This window comes from Balaenoptera physalus, assembly GCF_965194825.1.
Source record: "Balaenoptera physalus genome assembly, chromosome: 14".
Classification (NCBI taxonomy): Eukaryota; Metazoa; Chordata; class Mammalia; order Artiodactyla; family Balaenopteridae; genus Balaenoptera; species Balaenoptera physalus.
Genome location: NC_138893.1, coordinates 85,013,449 through 85,033,406, shown reverse-complemented (window position 1 = coordinate 85,033,406; position 19,958 = coordinate 85,013,449). Strand labels below are relative to the sequence as shown.

The window sequence follows — 19,958 nt, the reverse complement described above, 5'->3', positions numbered from 1 at the left end:
AAGACGTCCTCTCGTGACCTCTTGGAGTGTTACCGGCTGCTGTCACCATGGGGTCCTCAGAGGGACCATCCCTTTCAGGCAGCAAGACCTGGGCATTGGTGGGTCACTCTTGCTCTGGCAAGGCCCTGCTGACCCATTTTGGCCTTCTAGACCATACCTTTGGTGATTTAGGGAGATCATTCACGGCCATTCCTACAGGCAGAGCAGTTGGGCCTCTGTGGGCCAGAGCCCAAAGTAGGGAGCAGGTCATTGCTCAGCTCACCAGCCTCTACATCCCAGACAGGGATCGTCACTGTGAACCGGCCCCTGGACCGCGAGCGGATCCCGGAATACAAGCTGACCATTTCCGTGAAGGACAACCCAGAGAACCCACGCATAGCCAGGAGGGTACGGCGGGGGGGCATAGTGGGGAGCAGGGCTGGTGCTGGATGTACCCGGGCGGCATGGCCCGGGGGTTAGATGCACAGGTTTTGGAGTAAGCAAGTGCTGGGTTCAAATCCCACTTCTGTCTGTCAGTGGGTGTGTGGCTCTGGCAAGTCATTGTCTCTCAGCCTCCACTTCCTCTTCTGCCAAATGGAGACACACCTACCCCAGAACCGTGGAGAGGACTTGAAGGAGCCAATATCTGTCAAGTCCTCGGCACAGTGCCTGGCATATGGCAAACACTCAGTAAATACCAGCTATCATCTTTTCTCCCCAAATCACTGATACTTGGGCACACACGACAGTGGTGTCAGGGGTGGCAGTGGGGGGACACATGTACACAAGCACGTACTCTGGGGTTCTGAAGGGGTTGCGTTTTCCAGGTGGCTTTTCCCTGAAAAGCCAAAAAGTTGGCTCTCTTTACTAAGAGGAAGTGGGTATTGCAAAGCAAACAGTCCATTTGGGGGGTAGGAATCAGCCCTCTTCCCAGCCCATGAGGTGAGCCTAGGTCTGGCTCATCTCAGCTCTGCTTCTGACTAGCTGCATGGCTCAGCCCTTTCTGGGCCTCAGTTTCTGCATCTGTACAGGCCGAGGAGACTTCAGGCTGGAGGTGCAGGCCACTGGCGTCTCTCATCCTGTGCTCCTCCCCTTCCTTCCTTCCTTCTCTCACGTCCTCCCTCCTCCTTTTCTCTCCCTCTGTCACTCCCCCTCCTCTGCCTGTCCTTTAGGATGGCCTGGGTCATCCTGGAAAGCAGCAGCATTGGGTGGTGGGAATCCAGAAGCTTGGAGGCTGGTCGCCACTCTGCTGCTAACTTACCGTGTGGCTGTGAATAGTCACCCCCCTCTCGGGGCCTTGGGTCCCCCACCTCTGCAATGGAGAAGCATCCGGGGCACTGGGAGGTTCTAAGAGATAGGATAACTGTGCTTTTGGAAAGGTATGAAGTGCAGCACTGGGTGGAAGTTTGGATGAACTCTGACCAGGGGACCAGGCCAGCCAGGAGGGTCTGGAAACTGAGACTCACCTTCCTGGCTACAGTCCTTCCTTACCATGAGATGGAACATGATTGAGGACCATTTACCTCCCTTCTCCTGTGAACTTCACAACATCTCTGTGAGGGACTTAAGATCCCCATTTGTCAGATTGGAAAACTGGGGCCCAGATAGAGGGAAAGATTTGCCCAAGGCCACCCTGTGAGCTGCTAGCACAGCAGAGGCTTGAACCACAGGTCTCCGGACCCGTGGCGGGGGATTTTCTATCATCTACCTCTCTGCCGTGACCCCGCCCTCCTTCCAAGTCCCCCTCCCACTGCAGCGCTTTGCTAGAACATGGCCCACAGCCTGCCCCCCTCCCATCGTGTCTCCCACAGGACTTTGACTTGCTGCTGGTCTTTCTCGCGGATGAGAACGACAACCACCCCCTCTTTACTGAGAGCACCTACCAGGCGGAGGTGATGGAGAACTCTCCTGCTGGTAGGTGCTGGGCCCACCTGGGGACCCCTGCTGCTGCCAGGCACCACCTGGGCCCCAGATGCCCGAGGACCTCCCTTGTGCCTGGTGGGGGCCCAGCTGAGGCCTGGCTGAACACAGACCTGGCAAGTGCAGAAGGGTGTGGAGGGGAGAAAGGGGCACAGCTCCGAAGGGCTGGTGGGTCAGGGCTGCCAGGCCTCTTAGGGGCCACCAAAGAGGCCACAGGTCTGGTTGGATGTGGTCATTGGTCCCCAAGGCTGTCTGAGCACAGCCCCACTGCCCCTCCTCGAGGGGCATTAAGGTGTGAGGACTACCCAGGAGGGGAGTAAGCCTACTACTCCCTGCTCCCTCCACTCCAGGAGCATAGGGCACCCTAGAGGCTTCTGAAAGCTCAGGGAGCATCTGTAATCACAGGTGGGGGGCCGGGGCCCCGCATAGGTCAGTGTGGCCCTTTCCCCACACACATGCACTGACCAGCCTCACCCCCCTTCAAAGGGACAGAATCTCCTCTTCACTGTCTCCCCAGGGGGGTCCCCTCACTCCTCCTCCAGCCTCCCCCATAGCTTGGATTCTAAGTCAGAAAGGGATGAGCTGAGATACTCCTTGTCTCTGGCTTGGTGTCTCCCCTGAAGGAATTTGAATCTTAAAACTGCCTGTGTATATGCTCACATGTGTGCCAATGCACGTCCATGTAAGGCATATGTGTGGGCTTACACACGTGCACAGACACACACAGGCACATGGGTGCCTGCACAGTGCACTCCGTGTGCAAATATGCCCACCTGCAGAGGCAGACAAGTGCACAACCTGGGGACTCCCAGGCCTGCAAGTGCTACAGTGTGAGTGCTCGTGGCCGTGTGAACACGGAGTCCTGCACACGCATATGGGTTCCTAGCCATGTATAGTCGGACAGCTGTTAGAGCATTGAGGACACACGTGCGTGGACAGACTGGGCTGGGGGTGCATACCTAGACAGGGCCCCCACATAGGGAGGGGACGTCAGGGAGCCCCCAGACCCTCCCTCGGAGTGGCCAGCCTCAAAGGCTGCTGGGAAGGCAGGCGTGCTCCGGGCGGGCCGGAGGGGCTTGCTCACCACTGTTGTGTTTTCTCCCCAGCAGGGCTTTGAGGCCGCTCCCCAGGCATCTGCGTCAGTCTGCCAAGGCTGCCGCAGCCCGGCCCAGGGTCTCCCACCCCGTCCACCTCACCTCCCTCCCTCCCTCTCATCCATCGTCAGCCATGGCTCACCGGGACTGGGGGGGGAGTGGGAGGGGCGGGCGGGGGGCCAGGTCGGCCCTGCAGTGACCCCTCTCCCCCGGCCCAGGGACCGCCCTGACGGTGCTCAATGGGCCCATCCTGGCCCTGGATGCAGACCTGGATGTCTACGCCGTGGTGACCTACCAGCTGCTGGGTGCCCAGAGCGGGCTCTTTGATATTGACAACAGCACCGGTGAGGCCTCTGCGCCACCCCAGCTCTCCCCCCCTGGCTCCGAGTCCTCCTGCTGGGGTGACCCCGCTGCTAGATCTAGGCTCTCCTTTCTCAGTGCTGGATCCAGGCCCTCCATAGAGACCCCATTCCTCACAGTCCCCATCTTACAGCTGGATTAGGCCACCCGGGGGCCGGGTAGGAGGAACCAGGAAGACACTTGGGGTCAACAGAAGGGACCTGCTGGTGCATAAATTCTCAGGCTCGGCAGAGAGCCCCCCCAAACCCACTCCCCCAACTCCCTTTCCCCAGCCCGGAGGATGGGGCTCCTAGTCTGCCAGAAGAAGCCAACGGTCTGTCCTCCAACCAGACCCAAAGCTCCCCGGAGACTGTGTTACATCAGTCTGGTCCTGGCCGATTTAGTGACAGGTGACAAGGAGGGATATACTAGCACCTCTCTCAACAGAGCTGGTCAATCCTCCAGCCTGGGTCATTCATCCCAGGTGGGACTCGGGAGAATTGCAGAGGGCACCTAGGGAAGGGACAATCACGGAACACTGGCACCTACGGGACTTCCTTAAACAGTGGTTGTTGAGCCTTTGGGGAAGAGTCATTGGGTTGCTTTCTCTGCTCCTCTTTCACATCTGTCCCCTCCCTGTTGGTTCTCACCTGGTCTCCCACGGCATCTCTTTTCCTTTGTATCTCCCTGGCTGGTGGCGCTGGGTGCCAGGCGTGGTGACAGTGAGGTCAGGTGTCACCATTGACCGGGAGGCCTTCTCACCCGCTGTCCTGGAGCTACTGCTGCTGGCTGAGGACATTGGGCTGCTCAACGGCACAGCCGACCTGCTCATCACCGTCCTGGATGACAATGACAACTGGCCCACCTTTAGCCCTGCCGCCCTCACTGTCCACCTGCTGGAGAACTGCCCACCAGGTACGCAGGGGCAGGCCCCAGGCCCCAGCCCCCAGGCAGGAGCTGGCTGGTGGTCTGTGGGGATTGGAGGCACAAGTCACGTCCAGCAGGGAGAAGGATGGGCAGCAGGGTGGGTGGAGAGGGAGTCAGGAGACCCAAGTGCCCCTCACCTCCCTTCTGGGACCCACAGCGTCTTGTCTACAAAATGAGATTATTAAGGTATGTTCCGTCCATGTTCCTGGATGGAAAGACTGACTGTTTTAAAATCAAAATAGGATTAACATGATTCCCATCAAAATCAAACATGATTGGGGAGATAAATTTGATTCTAATGGTCATCTGGAAGAAAAAGGACATTTTGAAAAATAAGTATAGTAAAGCCAGATTTGTCTTACCAGATATTTATAACATATTACCAAACTACAGTATTTAAAACGATGTGATATGAACACAAGACTCTGGGACAAAGTAGCCCAGCAACAGATACCGGTAAATTATAAGGAATGTAATATGCGATAAAGGAAACAATGAAACCAATAGTGAAAACTATTTCGTGTGCAAAACATCTCTTATTTAGTCTAGATTCTCACCCCATATCAGACACCAAAAAGAAACCCAAAGACATCCTAAAGGAACTGTAGAAGAGTATAAAACGTTAAAAAATAAAAGAAGACACTTCGGGTGAATATTTATCTGATTTCGGGATAAGAAGGTTCTAGGCATATAAGAAACAGAAGAATGTCAAAAAGGAAAAATACTAAATTTTGGTGCATATGAATTTTAAACTTCTTTACATCATATAATTATAACCAGTATCGAAAGGCAAACAACAAACTGAAAAAAAAAAAAGATATTTGTCACAAGTTATCATAATTATATAATTTATATAAATTGACAAAAATGGGCAAAGGACAAAGGCCGACACTTTGCAGAAGAGAAGGTGCAACTAATCATTAAATTATTAAAAACTCTTCGGTCTCATAAATAATCAAAGAATGTAAAATAAAATAGGATACCATTTTCCTAGAAAATTGCAAACATGCAAAAGGCATAAAAGATAGATGCTTATTTACAAAATCAAAATAGACTCACAGACTTTGAAATCAAATTTATGGTTACCAAAGGGGAAAAGGGGGGGTAGGGAGGGATAAATTAGGAGTTTGGGATTAACAGATGCACACCACTATGTAAAATAGACAAACAAGGACCTATATTCAATATCCTGTAATAACCTATAATGTAAAAGAATCTGAAAAAGAATATATATATGTATATGTATATGTATCTCGATATATATATCTGAATCACTTTGCTGTACACCTGAAACTAACACAACATTGTAAATCAACTATACTTCAATTAAAAATAAATTTAAAAATAAAGTAGGCTGTATATACAACAATGAAAACAAAGATAGATGCTGGCAAGGCTATGGTGGGAAGAGGGCCTTGTGAACCACCAAGAAAAGTATCTCGGTGTGATGTTTTTAGAAGAAGCCGCTGTGCTCAGCTGCTCCCCATTCCCACCCCCGCAGGATTCTCAGTCCTTCAGGTCACAGCCACAGATGAGGACAGTGGCCTCAATGCGGAGCTCATCTACCGAATAGAAGCTGGGGCTCAGGACCGCTTCATCATCCACCCAGTCACTGGTGTCATATGCGTCAGCAATGCCACCATTGACAGGGAAGAGCAGGAATCCTATAGGCTGACAGTGGTGGCCACAGACCGGGGCACCATCCCTCTCTCGGGCACAGCCATCATCACTATCCTTATTGATGACATCAATGATTCCCGCCCTGAGTTCCTCAACCCCATCCAGACGGTGAGCGTGCTGGAGTCAGCTGAGCCAGGCACAGTCATTGCCAACGTCACCGCCATCGACCGTGACCTCAACCCTAAGCTGGAGTACCACATCATCGACATCGTGGCCAAGGATGACACTGACCGCCTGGTGCCCGACCAGGAGGACGCCTTTGCCGTGAATATCAACACAGGTACAAGGGCCTGCTCCCCTCCAGCCCTCCTCCTGACTCCCTGCCCCAGTCTCCTGGCTCTCTGCTTTCTCCCTTACCCTCCTTCTCTCTGTTCTCTCGCTCTGTTCCTCCCTTTCCCTCAGCTGCTCCTTCCTCCTCTCGTTTCCCCACTATTGACACCACATCCTTCCCTCTCTTTGCCATCTCTCCCCTGGTTCTTTCCCTCTCTTCCTTCTCTTCTTCCTTCTCCCTTGACCAGCTCCCTCTCTGTCTGATTCTCTTACTCTACCAGTGTTATATGAGAGTGCCCATGTCACCACACTCTTGACAGCATTAGATATTACACAGTTTTCATGTTTGTAATTTCATAGGTAAATGGCACCTTGTTTTAATATGCATTTCTTTAATAACCGGGTGGTTGAACACTTTCTTCGTATATATCCGGGCCATTTAAGTTGTCTCTAAGTTTCATATATATGTATTTAATATAGAAAAATATATATACACACACATACACATTTCTATATTACATATGTGTTTGTGTATACCCTTAATGATTTTCTTACACTATCACAAAACAAAGGGAACTGTGGCTTATCTTTCATGATTTATGCAGCTTATTATAATCTTGATGGTTTTACCATTCTTCCAAAAGTTCAGTGTTTTTGCTCCTTTGGGGAGTTAAGGAAGGGACATGGGACAAACTTACAGGTGTCCTTCTTGGAAGGCCCAGAGGAATGACAGAAAAGCTAACATGGCTATGACAAAATGCTAAAAATCATTGTTATTCAGAGAAGTGCGTAGTAAAACATCAGTGAGATATTGGTTTTGCATATGTGATTAGCAGACATTAGGATGCTGGACAGTATTGAGTATTGGTGACAATGTGGGGACATCCTATGCTGCTCTAGGAATTTTGACTAATTTCACATCTAGACAACAATCCAACACAAAGTACACTCATACCCCATGACCCAGCAATTCTGTTCCTGGGTGTATGTCCCAAGGAAATTCTCAGGTCGATAATGGGACTATCTGAGGATGTTCACTGCAGTGTTATTGGTGACAGGAGCTTGGAGGCAACCAAGGCATCCATCCCTGGGATGTTGGAGAGTAAAATGTGGTGGGTGCACATCATGGGATACCAGGAAGCTGTTAGAAGCAACAGATGAGACACACACAGAGAAACATGGGTAGACCTTAAAAACAAGTACTTACTGAAAAGAATAAGAAATAGAATGAGTTATATATACCAGAATCCCATTGCATAAATGTAAAATACATACACAAAAACAATACATGATTTTCGGGAACACCTTCAAATAAAAAATACACTTTAATACATTGCCCAAGGGGAGGAGAGAAGGGGAGAGGAGTATGAGAATAAAAGGGAATAGATACATACATAAAACAAGAACAGTGCCAGTGACCATAGTGTGCAGTGAACCAGAGAGTATGGTTAACTCAGTATGCCTCTGAGGAAAAAGGAAAAAGGAAGACAGGAAAACCATGAGTCACTAGGAGGAATTAGCTCAGTCATGTGTCAGGTTAGCAAAATTCCTGCTGCAGTGGTTTCTCAGGACCATGGAGAGCTGCTCCATGACCCAGCCCAACTTTATGCTGTACTGTTGCCCATTTTTTTCTGTCCTCCCTCCCTCCGACTGACTCTCTTCTCTTCTATTTTCCTTTCCAGTGTCTTCTCTGCCCCTCTTCCTCGTGCTCTTCCCCTCCCTTGCTCACCTCTCTCTCTTTTCTTCCTGCCAGAGCCTCAGCCCTCTGAGTGCTCCTCTCCAACTGGGTTCCCACTTGCTCCGCTGGCTTCCTGCCCCTCTGCCTCTTCCCGTCCACCCCATCCCTCCCAAACCTCCAGCCCTGGTCAGCTCTGAGCCCTTCCATCCCCCATGCCCTACTCTGCTCCATCCCCTCTGCACCCTGAACTAACTGATGTTGACCCTCTTCTCTCTTCCTCACGGCTGGCAGGCCCACAGGTTTGAGCTCTGTTTCTCTGTCGCCTCCCACCTCATCTCTTCTCTGCTTCACCCCATCGCCTTCCTCCATACGCACCGCACCCCTACCACCCTTCCCACCCCGTGGGGCCTGGGCCAAGGCCGTGGCCCAGCCTTTGCAGACTGAATGCAGCCACCCTCTCCCCATCCTCGCTCCCCAGCCTCGGGGACGGGGAGCGAGAGTAGGAAGAGGAGGAGGAGGAGGAGGAGGCGGCGGCCCAGGGTAAGTGACTGCCCCCTGGCTGGGGCCCCGAGGAGGACAGAAGCTCAGCAGAGGGATCTGCCAAGGGGGATGGGAATCCCAGACACCCCAACGCCTGAGAGGGAGCTGGGAAAAGAGAGAGAGAGGAGGTTTCACCCTAGGATGAGGCCAATGGGAGGAAGAGCCACCAGGCCCTCAAACTGGCAGGAAGAAGAGAGGTCCCAACAGAGCCAGGCCTGAGATGGGCAAAACTCGGTCTGTCCAGTTCAAGCCCAAGCCTCTGGAGGGCAGGCAGGGGCTTGGGGAGGCAGTGGGTAGGAGAGAAGGAAACAGCTCCTTGCTAGTACTGCCGTAGGGCGGTGCTCCTTTCATGGTGCTCCAGGCAGCCGTGTCATGCCCCACGTAATCAAGACAAAGGGGTGGGCCTTACTGTCTAGGCTGTGCCACCACTGTCCCCTCCAGGGAACCCCCTCAGGGCTTTTTAGCTGCCTTGACCTTCCTTTATGCTTGATCTCCCTAGAATACAAGCATTTTTTGAATCTTGATAAAATACATATAAAATTTACCATCATAACCATTTTTAACCATAAGTTCAATGGTTGTGGAATACAAGCATCTTTTTTTTTTTTTGGCCATGCCATATGGCTTGCAGATAGGACCCAGGCCCTCAGCAGTGAAAGCGTGGAGCCCTAACCACTGGACAGCCAGGGAATTCCAACAAGCGTTTTTTAAAGAAGCAATTACATAGCACTTTCTAAGTGCCAAGCACTGTTCTAAGCCCTTTACAAATGTAAATTCAGTTAATTGTTATAATCCTCCAAATAGCCCTCTGTGGTAGGTACTGTAATTATCCTCATCTTACAAATGAGGAAACAGAGGTGTAGAGAGGTTAAATAATTGCCTGGCTAGTAAGCGGTGAGTGAGGGGCAGAGTGACGTGCCCCCAGCTTGCAGATGGCTGTGGTGTCATCCCAGCCAAAGATGAAACCGGCAAGTCCTGGGTCCTTTGGGGATCATTGCCCTTGGTGGGGATTGGGAGGGTTGGCCAGGAGACCCCCCGGGAGGCCCAGATTTTAGGGGGTTCCCCTTGGGCTGAACCTGACCTGGTCTGGTCTACAGGGTCTGTAATGGTGAAATCCCCCCTGAACCGGGAACTGGTTGCCACCTATGAGGTCACTCTCTCAGTGATTGACAATGCCAGCGACCTACCAGAGCGCTCCGTCAGTGTGCCAAACGGTAAGGCTCCCCGCAGGCATCTCCCACATGATCCCATAGAGAGACAGGCCCAGAACCGGCACAGGCCTGGCCCCAGGGAGGGAGAAGCGGGACCCAGCTACGGGGCTGCCAGTCGTCAGGCTGCAGGAGGGGTGGGGGAGGTGGCAGCTACAGTGAGGCTGAGGGTGGCCCTGGGTCCCAGCTGTCAGGCAGAGCTCAGCAGTGGGGGATCCAGAAGCCCAGAATTGTGTGTGATCTTGAACTCCAAAGGCTCAGAGTAGGGAGAAGGCTTGGTAGAGGCTGGAAGGGGACTGAGAAAAGGATGGGTCGACAGAGACTTAGGTTGGAATCCCATTGTCAGAACTGGGAAGCAGGGTGTGGTTGGATGTGAGATCAGAACTTCAGATCTGATAAGAAGCCACCTGGTCAGGCCAGAGGAAGCAAAGAGCAAGGAAAGGTGAACTGAGGCCACAGACACCACAATGGGGGACGCAGGCACCACGGCAGAGAAGAGAGGGGCGTGCATGCTGCCTTCTGCAGCTGGGCACAGGCCACCCTGCCTGCAGCTTGAGCCCGGACGGGCTGCTAGAGGCACTGGATTTTGTGTGGGCCAAGCAGGGAGCGGGGAGGAGGGTGTAGGGATGGGGTGGCCTCACGTGGACTCTGCCACGAGGCAAGGACAGCCGCTGGGGTGGGGAGATAAGGCCTGGCAGATACTGGCTGCTTATCTTTACAGCCCAGAGGCCCAAGTTTTCAGGAAGGAAGGGCAGACCTGGTCATCTCCTATGGGTTGGCCAAAAAGTTCATTCAGGCTTTTCCATGGCATCTTACAAAAAAAACCCGAACGAACTTTTTGGTCAACCCAATACTTATCCCAGGCTCAGAGAGGCAAAGGGCCCAGGCTGGTTATGTGGAGGGAACAACTCAGGGGGGAAACAAAAGGCTGAATCATGGAAAGGGTCTTAAAGATCATCTTAGTCCTGTCTCATGGGACAGGTTAGGAAACTGAGGCACAGTGAAGGCCAGGGGTTCCACCAAGGTTACCCAGCCAGTTGGCAGAACCCGAGCCCCTTTCCCAATGGAAGAGTGAGTGACCACACCAGAGGCGAGGGTCACATGCCACGTCACCACCTGAGGCTTGGGGCAAGCTTTAGGGAGTCCCAGGAGGACTGTGAGATGCTGCCATCCTCTCTGGGTTTGGCTGAGACTTAGGAAGGCCTGGCCCAGACACACTGGGGCCCATTCATGCCACTCTCACCCCCTGCCTCCACCCCAGCCAAGCTGACGGTCAACATCCTGGACGTCAATGACAACACGCCCCAATTCAAGCCCTTCGGGATCACCTACTACACGGAGAGGATCCTGGAGGGGGCCACCCCAGGCACCACGCTCATCGCTGTGGCAGCCGTGGACCCCGACAAGGGCCTCAATGGGCTGATCACCTACACCCTGCTGGACCTGATACCCCCGGGCTATGTCCAGCTGGAAGACTCCTCAGCAGGTAGGTGGGAAATCAGCCAGAGGAGGGTTGGGGAACATGTGTCTGTGCCTGCTTAGCCTCCAAGAGGGACCATGGCTCGCTTCTCACCCTCCAGTTGGGGCCCCTCAGTGGGCTAGGCCAGATCCAGTATGGCTAACATTCTAGTCACTCCCAGATGCCCAAACCACAGGCAAGGACAGAGTGCCTAGCTCTAGGTAGGGATGGAAGCCCCTTTCGGTGTCTGCTGGAAACCTGGAATACTCCATCACCCTCTCTACCATCCAACCTCCACAGTTAGTATCACTTAGGAAGCCAGAAGGCCAAGAGGGAGGTGTCCCAGAGGAGGTCCTCAGCGTGTTAGTGTACATTCCTTTGACTTGTGAATAGCTTTCTCACCCCTCCAGTGAGGAGAACAGCTGGATGCCAGTTATTCTCGGCCCTCTGGCCTGGGCAGTGCTGCCTGGCCACCCTCCTCCTTCAAGGGACCATACTCATCCCTCAGAGCCCCAGATCCCTCTCTTCATACTTTAGAGAGCTTCCACGAGTGAGGGGTGGCCAAAATGGCAGTGGGTGTCTCTGTGTCTTAGGGAAGGTCATTGCCAATCGGACAGTGGACTATGAGGAAGTGCACTGGCTCAACTTCACCGTGAGGGCCTCAGACAATGGGTCCCCGCCCCGGGCAGCTGAGATTCCTGTCTGCCTGGAGATTGTGGACATCAATGACAACAACCCCATCTTTGACCAACTCTCCTACCAGGTGGGTGGTCAGGCCAACAAATTGGGTCTGGGACCTGCACCCATTCCTTGGCACCTTTGGGCATCTTCCACTCCCACCCTGCCAGCCTTTAAGTCCCATGGGAATGACCACCCATGAGTAGCTTGATGCTCTGGGTTGTCTGCACCCGTGAGTTTCTCGGGCAAGGGCAGAGACTCTAGGACTGACCATGGCGCATGCTTTCTCCCTGCCCGCTGGGCTCCAGGAAGCCATCTTTGAGGATGTTCCTGTGGGCACAGTCATCCTGACGGTCACTGCTACTGACGCTGACTCAGGCAACTTCGCCCTCATTGAGTACAGCCTTGTGGACGGTGAGGGCAAGTTTGCCATCAGCCCCGCCACAGTGAGTGGGCAACGGAGGGCCTGGGTTTGGGGAGTGGGAAGTGGGAAGGGCCCAGGGTCACAGGCTGAGAAGCCACCAAAAGTGTTACAGTCATCCCCCTGTTTCTGGGTCCTGCCACCTGGACATCTATAGCCTCAGAGGTCTTTCAGCCAAGTTGGCAAGCCCTGTTCTCAGAGTCCCAGACATCCTGTAGACTGCGGTCTTTCTGTCCCAGGAGACATGGGAGGAAGTGGCCAGTCTTTTGGAACTAGCCCCTTGTGGGACAAAAACTGAGATGTGTCTCCACCAGACCGGAAGACTTGATTCAAGTCCGTGCGACTGCTTTTTGAAACTGTCAAAAAATAAGAAGCTCTGCAGAAAGTGGGCACAGTATTTGAGCACCTACTGTATACATGGCCCTATCCTCAGTGCTGGGAGAGGGAAGAAGCGCCCATGGACACAGCCCCCATGCTCCCATGGGTCTCAGACTTGTGGGAATGCAGAAGCTCAAGAGAAAACATGGGTGATGATTTTAAATGTCGGTAAATTGGTTCAAAGTTGCTCTTGCAGTACAGCGAGAGAGCCCTGTGGCCTGGGGGTGGCTGGCCAGGCAGGGCCTTTCCCAGTTGTGGGGCTGGAGCTGGACTTTCCCTCCCACCGCCTGCCCACATCCCCCTGCACTCTGCCCTTTCAGCAGGGTTTCTCTCCTTTTGGTGTGAACACTAAAACACACTCCTGGCCTGGCACTAGGAACAGTGCATACTTATGGAGTACTACTTTGTACCTGGCCAGGTAGTGAGCTCCAGCCTGGGCCATTCATCCCATCTCCAGGTGAACTGGGGTAGTAAGGTCAAGAAGAGCCACTAGAATGAGAGCTCCACGGGGCAGGGGCTGTTGTCTCTTCAGTGCTGTATCTCCAGAGCCCAGAACAGTGACTGCACATAGCAGATGCTCTAATAAATATCTGTTGAATTGATGAAGGACCTGACTCCACCCTCCCCCTACTAGGGTGACATCTATGTTCTGTCCTCTCTGGACCGGGAGAAGAAGGCCCACTATATCCTGACTGCCTTGGCCAAAGATAACCCTGGGGATGTAGCCAGCAACCGTCGAGAAAATTCGGTGCAGGTGAGGCACCCTTGCGTGGAGCAGAGACACTAAGGACTGCCACTGTGGAGGCAGTAAGCAAAGCCTTTAGAGAATGGCTGCTGCAGGGCAGGAGCAGAACCACCCTGGCCCCTCAAGAGATGTGGTGGCAGGAAGGAGAGGCAAGAGATTAGCTGGGGGTTCACGATGGCTGTAGCTTAGGGAGACGGGGACTCTGCAGGAGAAACTTCTTGTGTCAAACCCCTGCTAAGGCAGCTAAACATACCTGGGCGTAACCCAAATAAAGGCTGGGGCTCCACATGGCCCAGTGTCTCCATGACGTCCCATGGAAAGAAACACAGTCCAGCAACGAAACATAATTATAAAGCACTTATCTTTATGTCTCTTAAAGAACATTCATGAGGGATCAAATTCACAACCCCATTTCCATTCCAGGTCTACTGTCCACACAGTTGCTCTGGGGAGGCCAGCATCCCACCTTTAGGCTCTGTCCCCATTTCCATCCAGAGTCCCACACCTCAAGACTTCGCTTTCTCTTTCTTCCTCCCCCTTCTTTCTGCCCTTTCCAGTCCTGTCTTTCTGTATTCAGTTCTTCCAATTCTCAGCAATAACCTAACCATCCAAAGAAAAGTCTCCTGAAGGGTGGGGAGGTGAGAAGCTGGGTGGGCAAAGAAGAATTCTCTTTGGCAGGTAGGCAACAGGGCTGGGAGCACTCGCACATACCTGCATTCCGTCCTGTCACATAGGCATGTGCTGTACTGGGAAAAGCACAGTGTTTGTAGTCAGAAGACTAAGGTTCCACTAGCTGAGTACACTGCATTTGTCATGTAACCTCTCTGAGCCTCGGTTGTCAAAGCTGCAGGGAGTGGAGGGCAGGCGCAGTGATGATGCCTCCCTCCCAGCCTGGTGGTGAGTCCAGGAGATGGGAGGTGGGAAAGTGCTTTGTGCACTGAAAGGGGTTCTTAAAATCATGGCTGTGAAGGGCTCTGTTACGGATGCAGTCAGGCAGGGCCACAGCAGCCAGGGAAAAAGGGCCCCCTGGTGTATCCATAGGACCTGCCCTGGGCTCTGGGGTCAGCAGACAGAGCCAAGTCCCAGGCCAGACACAAATCCCAGTCAAGAGGGGCCTTTGGGAGTGGAGGAATCACAGTCGAGCATTAAGGTCCAGAAATTAGAGTCAGATATATGGGGCCACTGTGGGAAGAAACAGAGGACAGAGTAGGAGATAGGTGGGGAGGAGTCCCTGCTTCAGGACCCAGACACAGATTACCTGCTAACCAGGTAAACCAGTTGCTGAGCATTTACTCAGGCCAGGGACTGCGCATATACCATCACGGACAAGCCTCACAAGCCCCTGAGAGATAAAATCCTATTGTCCCCAACGTACACCTAAGGAAACTGAGGGTCAGGGGGTTAACTAAATAGTTTGGGGTCAGACTAAACAGTGGGCACTGTCCACCGCGGCTTAATCCTGTGTGACCGGGTCACCTGAAGCAGCCCCCAATATGCTCCTGACCTTTGAGCTCAACCTCCCCTCCAGGTGGTAATCCAGGTGCTGGACATTAATGACTGCCGGCCACAGTTCTCCAAGCCCCAGTTCAGCACGAGCGTGTATGAGAATGAGCCAGCGGGCACCTCCGTCATCACCATGATGGCCACCGACCAGGATGAGGGCTCCAATGGGGAGCTGGCCTACTCCCTCGAGGGCCCGGGCGTGGGTACGTAGCCTGCTCCCCACCGATGATGCCTTAGGGGGTGGGAGGGGCAGGCTGCCTTACTGCAGCCCCAGGCCAGGCGGAAGAGGGGGAGGAGGGGGAGGAGGAGGGATGGGAAGGATGGCTCAGCCGGAGCCATGCCCTGCTCTCCTGCCCCCACCTGCCAGAGGCCTTCCACGTGGACATGGACTCGGGCCTGGTGACCACAAAACGGCCACTGCAGTCCTACGAGAGGTTCAACCTGACCGTGGTGGCCACGGATGGCGGACAGCCCCCACTCTGGGGCACCACCATGCTCCTGGTGGAGGTCATCGACGTCAACGACAACCGCCCCGTCTTCGTGCGCCCACCCAACGGCACCATCCTCCACATCAGAGAGGTACTGCTGTCCCCCGGGGCCTCCTGCTACCTACACCCCCTTCCAGGATTCAGCCCGCTTCTCCATCCTGCAGTCATCCTGCAGTCTGAGAGGGTAAAGGGGCCCCCACTGCAAAACCAGGAAAACTGAGGCCAGAGTAGGGAACGGGCCAGCTCAGTGCCACACAGGGCAGTACTGAAGTCGTTAGTAAGAAGGGCTGGGCCAGCAGAAGCTCTTGGATTCACATCAGACTCTATCGCTTACCAGCCAAATGACCTCGAGCAAGTGACTTCTCTGAGTCTGTTTTTTCATCTGCAAAGTGGGACTTATAATAGTAGATGCCCCATCTCTTGCTCCTAAATGTCTGCCAAGAAGGACTGTCTCCCCGCAAGTCACTTCCCCTATACTTGTCTCAAAATAAACACATAGCCCCTTCCGTCTGTCTGTTGTTCCTGCTGATACCAGTGTGGAGACAGCCTGGGCCTTGAGGATGAGCATCAAAATAAGAAACAAGGGGAAGTGGCTGAGCTTCTGACTATCTCCAATTCTTCTTTCATGCCTTGCTCTCAATTGTCTTGTAAAGATGGGGAAGTACTCCTTTGACTCCTGCCCTTCCCCTCCTTCCTCTCAGCATCCAAGCCCAAAATGCTCCTTGGTAGAATACTTGGGGTGTCTCCCACTTGTTCTTTGCTCCCCAAACTTCAGCGTGTCTCCACATCTCAGAATGTCAGTGTTAAGTCCTTGCTGTCACTCTATCTCCTCTTTGAGGTCCCACAAGAGAAATTTCTCCCAGGGCTGAGCTCTAGGAAACTCTATGCTTTTACCTTGTGATTTGCCCTTTCCTGTGTCTACTGCAATGATGCAGTGGCCCTCTTTGCTTTGCCCACTAGGGAGCTTATAGTGGTCAGTCCACCGTGAATGATGTTGCAGGGACTTAGCACACACGCCTTATCTCCCATCCCTCAGTTTCCATCTTCCTGCCAACCATTTTTTTCTTTACCCTGATTTTTTTTAACTTATTTACTCTTATTATTGTGTATACATTCTTGTAAGCTGCCTCAAATCTTTTTTTGTAGAGTGAGGCAGGGTATCAATTAACAATATTCTAGTTCTTTTGCATGCCAAAGCCCCCCTTTTACTTAGTTTTTTCCCTTCAAGGGGTCCCTATTTTGAAAGATTCATGTTTCCCAAACAACCAGCATTTGTTAAGTAATTATCTCTGTCATCCCACTTTCTGTCAATTAGATGTAACTGCCATTTGGAGTTTCTGATTGTCGTGATCAATGAGATAAACAGTGAAACCATGCTGAGCTGATAATTTTTGAACTAAAAGCAAAGAAACTTGTTTTTTTCTTGTGCCCTTGGCAGCCTTTTCATGGGTCAATGTCTGACGTAAATTGGGTTTTTTGATATCTCAGACTTAACTCAAAGAACTCGGGGGGCTGAGGCACAGAGAGGTGAAGTGACATGTCTAGGTCACATGGTGATTTAGTAACAGATTAGCATGCACATGTCCAGTCTCTAGCCACCATGTCATACCATGTCACCCTACTTGCATGCCCCCCATTTTCAGGTACCCCATTGGGTGGATGGTGTTGTTTGGGGATACCTAGAACTCCTGTGATTGGGGTAGCAGAGAGCAAGGCAGACCTGGGAACAGAGGGTGGCTGTGGCCTCAGCTTTGGGATTCCCCTTCTGTCTTCTAAACCTCAGCATGCAGTGGGATCGGAGGGATGGGATAGCCCCTGGAAGGGTGTCATCCTGAGAGAGTCTGCAGCATGGTGGATCCCAGGCTGGACTTTCAGTGGGCAGTGGCCTTAGCTGGGGGTGGGGTGAAGGGATGTTCTAGCAGGTGCTCAGACTCCGGGAGCATCCAGCCAAGCAGACAGGCGTTTCCTAAGGATGCTAGGTGGCGAGGACATGCTGATAGGGGAGGAGAAAGAACAAGAGCTCCATCGGGTGTGGGAGCTGGGATTCTCTCAAGATGCCCCAGGAGCCTCCCTCCCGTGCCCCCTGCAGGAGATCCCACTGCACTCCAACGTGTACGAGGTCTATGCCACAGACAAGGACGAGGGCCTCAATGGGGCCGTGCGCTACAGCTTCCTGAAGACAACAGGCAACCGGGACTGGGAGTACTTCACCATCGACCCAATCAGCGGGCTCATCCAGACCGCGCAGCGCCTGGACCGAGAGAAGCAGGCAGTGTACAGCGTAAGGGGGTGGGGCCTGGCACGAGGGGCGGGGCCCAGTGTGAGGGGCGGGGCCGAAGAAGAGACTTTGCTCTGGGCACAGGACCACCATGTCCCCACCTAGAATGTCTGTGAGGGTAGTGACCTGTCCTCTGGGGATGCCTGCCTGGGGCCCTTCATCTCTTCCTCTGACTGCACTTCTCCGCCCCCCCAGCTCATCCTGGTGGCCAGCGACTTGGGCCAGCCGGTGCCTTATGAGACTATGCAGCCGCTGCAGGTGGCCCTGGAGGACATCGATGACAACGAACCCCTCTTCGTGAGGCCTCCGGTGAGCTCACCCATCCCCCGCACTGGTCACACCCACACAGGGACTCACCTGCCTGCAAGCACACGTGCACACACTTTCCTGTGCCGTAGACACACGTGGTTACACGTGGAAACTGCACAGCACTTCACAGAACAAATATTTATTGAGCAGCTACTATGTCAAGGCACTATCCAGCAGTCAAAAAAGCAGACAAAATGCCTGACTCGTGGAGCTGACATTCCCATGTTTGTATATGCGCTCACACAAGAAGCCTGAAAATCAGTTCTGCTTTAGTGAGCTGGGGCTGAACCTCTTCATGTGGACTCAGACTCTCTAACTTGGTGGTTTTTTCTTCTTGTGTGCACCTAGGATGTAATGTTCCCTGGAGACTGTGTGCGTGTGCGTGTGCGTGTGTGTGTGTGTGTGTGTGTGTGTGAGAGAGAGAGACAGAGACAGAGACAGAGACAGAGAGAGAGAGCGCACTCAAGCTCATGCCCTCCTCATTCAAACATCCATCTAAGTGCTGGGAGACTTCAGAGAATGTGCCAAGCCCAGCCCTGCCCTCATGGCGGATGTCACGGGTGACACTCCCTGAGGGCAGAGCTGGAGTGTCTCCGGCCCAGCCCTTGCTCCCCTGAGGTTACAGCAATTTCTCTCACCCCACAAGGCCTGGGCAAAAAACTCCCTCAGCACCCACAAAAACACTGCCTAGGGCCCTCTGGCAGGAGCCAGAAGCTCAGGCCTTCCCTTGGCCTCCCATGACCTCCCTCTCCCCCTGCAGAAAGGCAGCCCCCAGTACCAGTTGATGACAGTGCCCGAGCACTCACCACCTGGCACCCTCGTGGGCAACGTGACAGGCGCTGTGGACGCAGACGAGGGCCCCAACGCCATCGTGTACTACTTCGTCGCAGGTGAGGCCTGATGGGGCTAGTGCCTACCTACCCTGGGGCTGGAGATGACCCAAATATGCCCCCGCCCTGCCCCTCACGCTGTGCCATGGTCCCCTCCTCAGCCGGCGACGAAGAGAAGAACTTCCAGCTGCAGCCCGACGGGCGTCTGCTGGTGCTGCGGGACCTGGACCGGGAGCGCGAAGCTGTCTTCTCCTTCATCGTCAAGGCCTCGAGCAATCGCAGCTGGACACCTCCCCGTGGGCACTCCCCAGCCCTGGACCTGGTCACTGACCTCACCCTGCAGGAAGTGCGTGTCGTGCTGGAGGACATCAACGACCAGCCACCACGCTTCACCAAGGCTGAGTACACTGCAGGTGCAGGGACCAGAGCCTGGGCCTGGGGTGTGGGATGGCCTCTGCTCTGCCGCTTACACCCGCCTGCCCATTCCTGCAGGAGTGGCCACCGACGCTAAAGTGGGCTCAGAGTTGATCCAGGTGCTGGCCCTGGATGCAGATATTGGCAACAACAGCCTCGTCTTCTACAGCATCCTGGCCATCCACTACTTCCGGGCCCTTGCCAATGACTCTGAGGATGTGGGCCATGTCTTCACGATGGGTAGGGGCTCCAGCCACTTCATGGACTATCGTCTGGAGGAGATATGGTCTGTAGGGTTACCCCAGGGTATAGGTGGCCGGCCAGCCAACCAGCCGTGTCAGTCCTTCCATTCACCCACCCACCCATCCATCCATCCTTCAGCCAGCCAGCCATTATCTGTTAATCCTTTCATTCATCCACCTATCTTTTGATCTGTTCTCTAATCCATCTATCCATCTCTACATCTACCCAACCACTTTCTTCTCTTCTTTCTTCTTCCCGTCTCCTCATCCATCCACCCACCCACCCACCCACTGAACAATCCATCAATCCACCCACCCATTCATCTGTCCACCCATCCATCCATCCTCTCATTCATCCATCTGCCCACCCATCTACCCATTTGTCCAACCATCCATCCATCCATCCTCCCATTCTCCTTTCCAAATATCCACCTATCTTTCCGTTTGTGCACCTCACCCTCGCCTGCATCAGGCATTGTGCTAGGTAGGCACTGGGGAGCCAGAATTCTCCCCAAGTGTACAAAGCACACTTGTATGTAAAAGTATGCATGTTTGCTTGTGAATTTGCCTGTGTGGAT

The 19,958-nt window shown here is 53.4% G+C and overlaps 1 protein-coding gene across 1 annotated transcript in view; it reads left to right on the top strand.

Annotated features, from left to right (window-relative positions):
• The window catches only part of CDH23 (cadherin related 23), a 452,316-nt gene that overhangs the window by 425,972 nt on the left and 6,386 nt on the right, over nucleotides 1-19,958 (top strand). Inside the window, exons 42-58 of the mRNA XM_082424358.1 lie at nucleotides 280-387; nucleotides 1,791-1,893; nucleotides 3,212-3,337; nucleotides 4,044-4,247; nucleotides 5,761-6,219; nucleotides 9,525-9,641; nucleotides 10,897-11,121; nucleotides 11,688-11,857; nucleotides 12,081-12,218; nucleotides 13,206-13,325; nucleotides 14,845-15,022; nucleotides 15,187-15,398; nucleotides 17,397-17,588; nucleotides 17,781-17,894; nucleotides 18,655-18,784; nucleotides 18,886-19,137; nucleotides 19,217-19,378. Coding sequence (XP_082280484.1) covers nucleotides 280-387; nucleotides 1,791-1,893; nucleotides 3,212-3,337; nucleotides 4,044-4,247; nucleotides 5,761-6,219; nucleotides 9,525-9,641; nucleotides 10,897-11,121; nucleotides 11,688-11,857; nucleotides 12,081-12,218; nucleotides 13,206-13,325; nucleotides 14,845-15,022; nucleotides 15,187-15,398; nucleotides 17,397-17,588; nucleotides 17,781-17,894; nucleotides 18,655-18,784; nucleotides 18,886-19,137; nucleotides 19,217-19,378 — 3,010 coding nt within the window. The remainder of the gene's footprint in view (nucleotides 1-279; nucleotides 388-1,790; nucleotides 1,894-3,211; nucleotides 3,338-4,043; nucleotides 4,248-5,760; nucleotides 6,220-9,524; nucleotides 9,642-10,896; nucleotides 11,122-11,687; nucleotides 11,858-12,080; nucleotides 12,219-13,205; nucleotides 13,326-14,844; nucleotides 15,023-15,186; nucleotides 15,399-17,396; nucleotides 17,589-17,780; nucleotides 17,895-18,654; nucleotides 18,785-18,885; nucleotides 19,138-19,216; nucleotides 19,379-19,958) is intronic.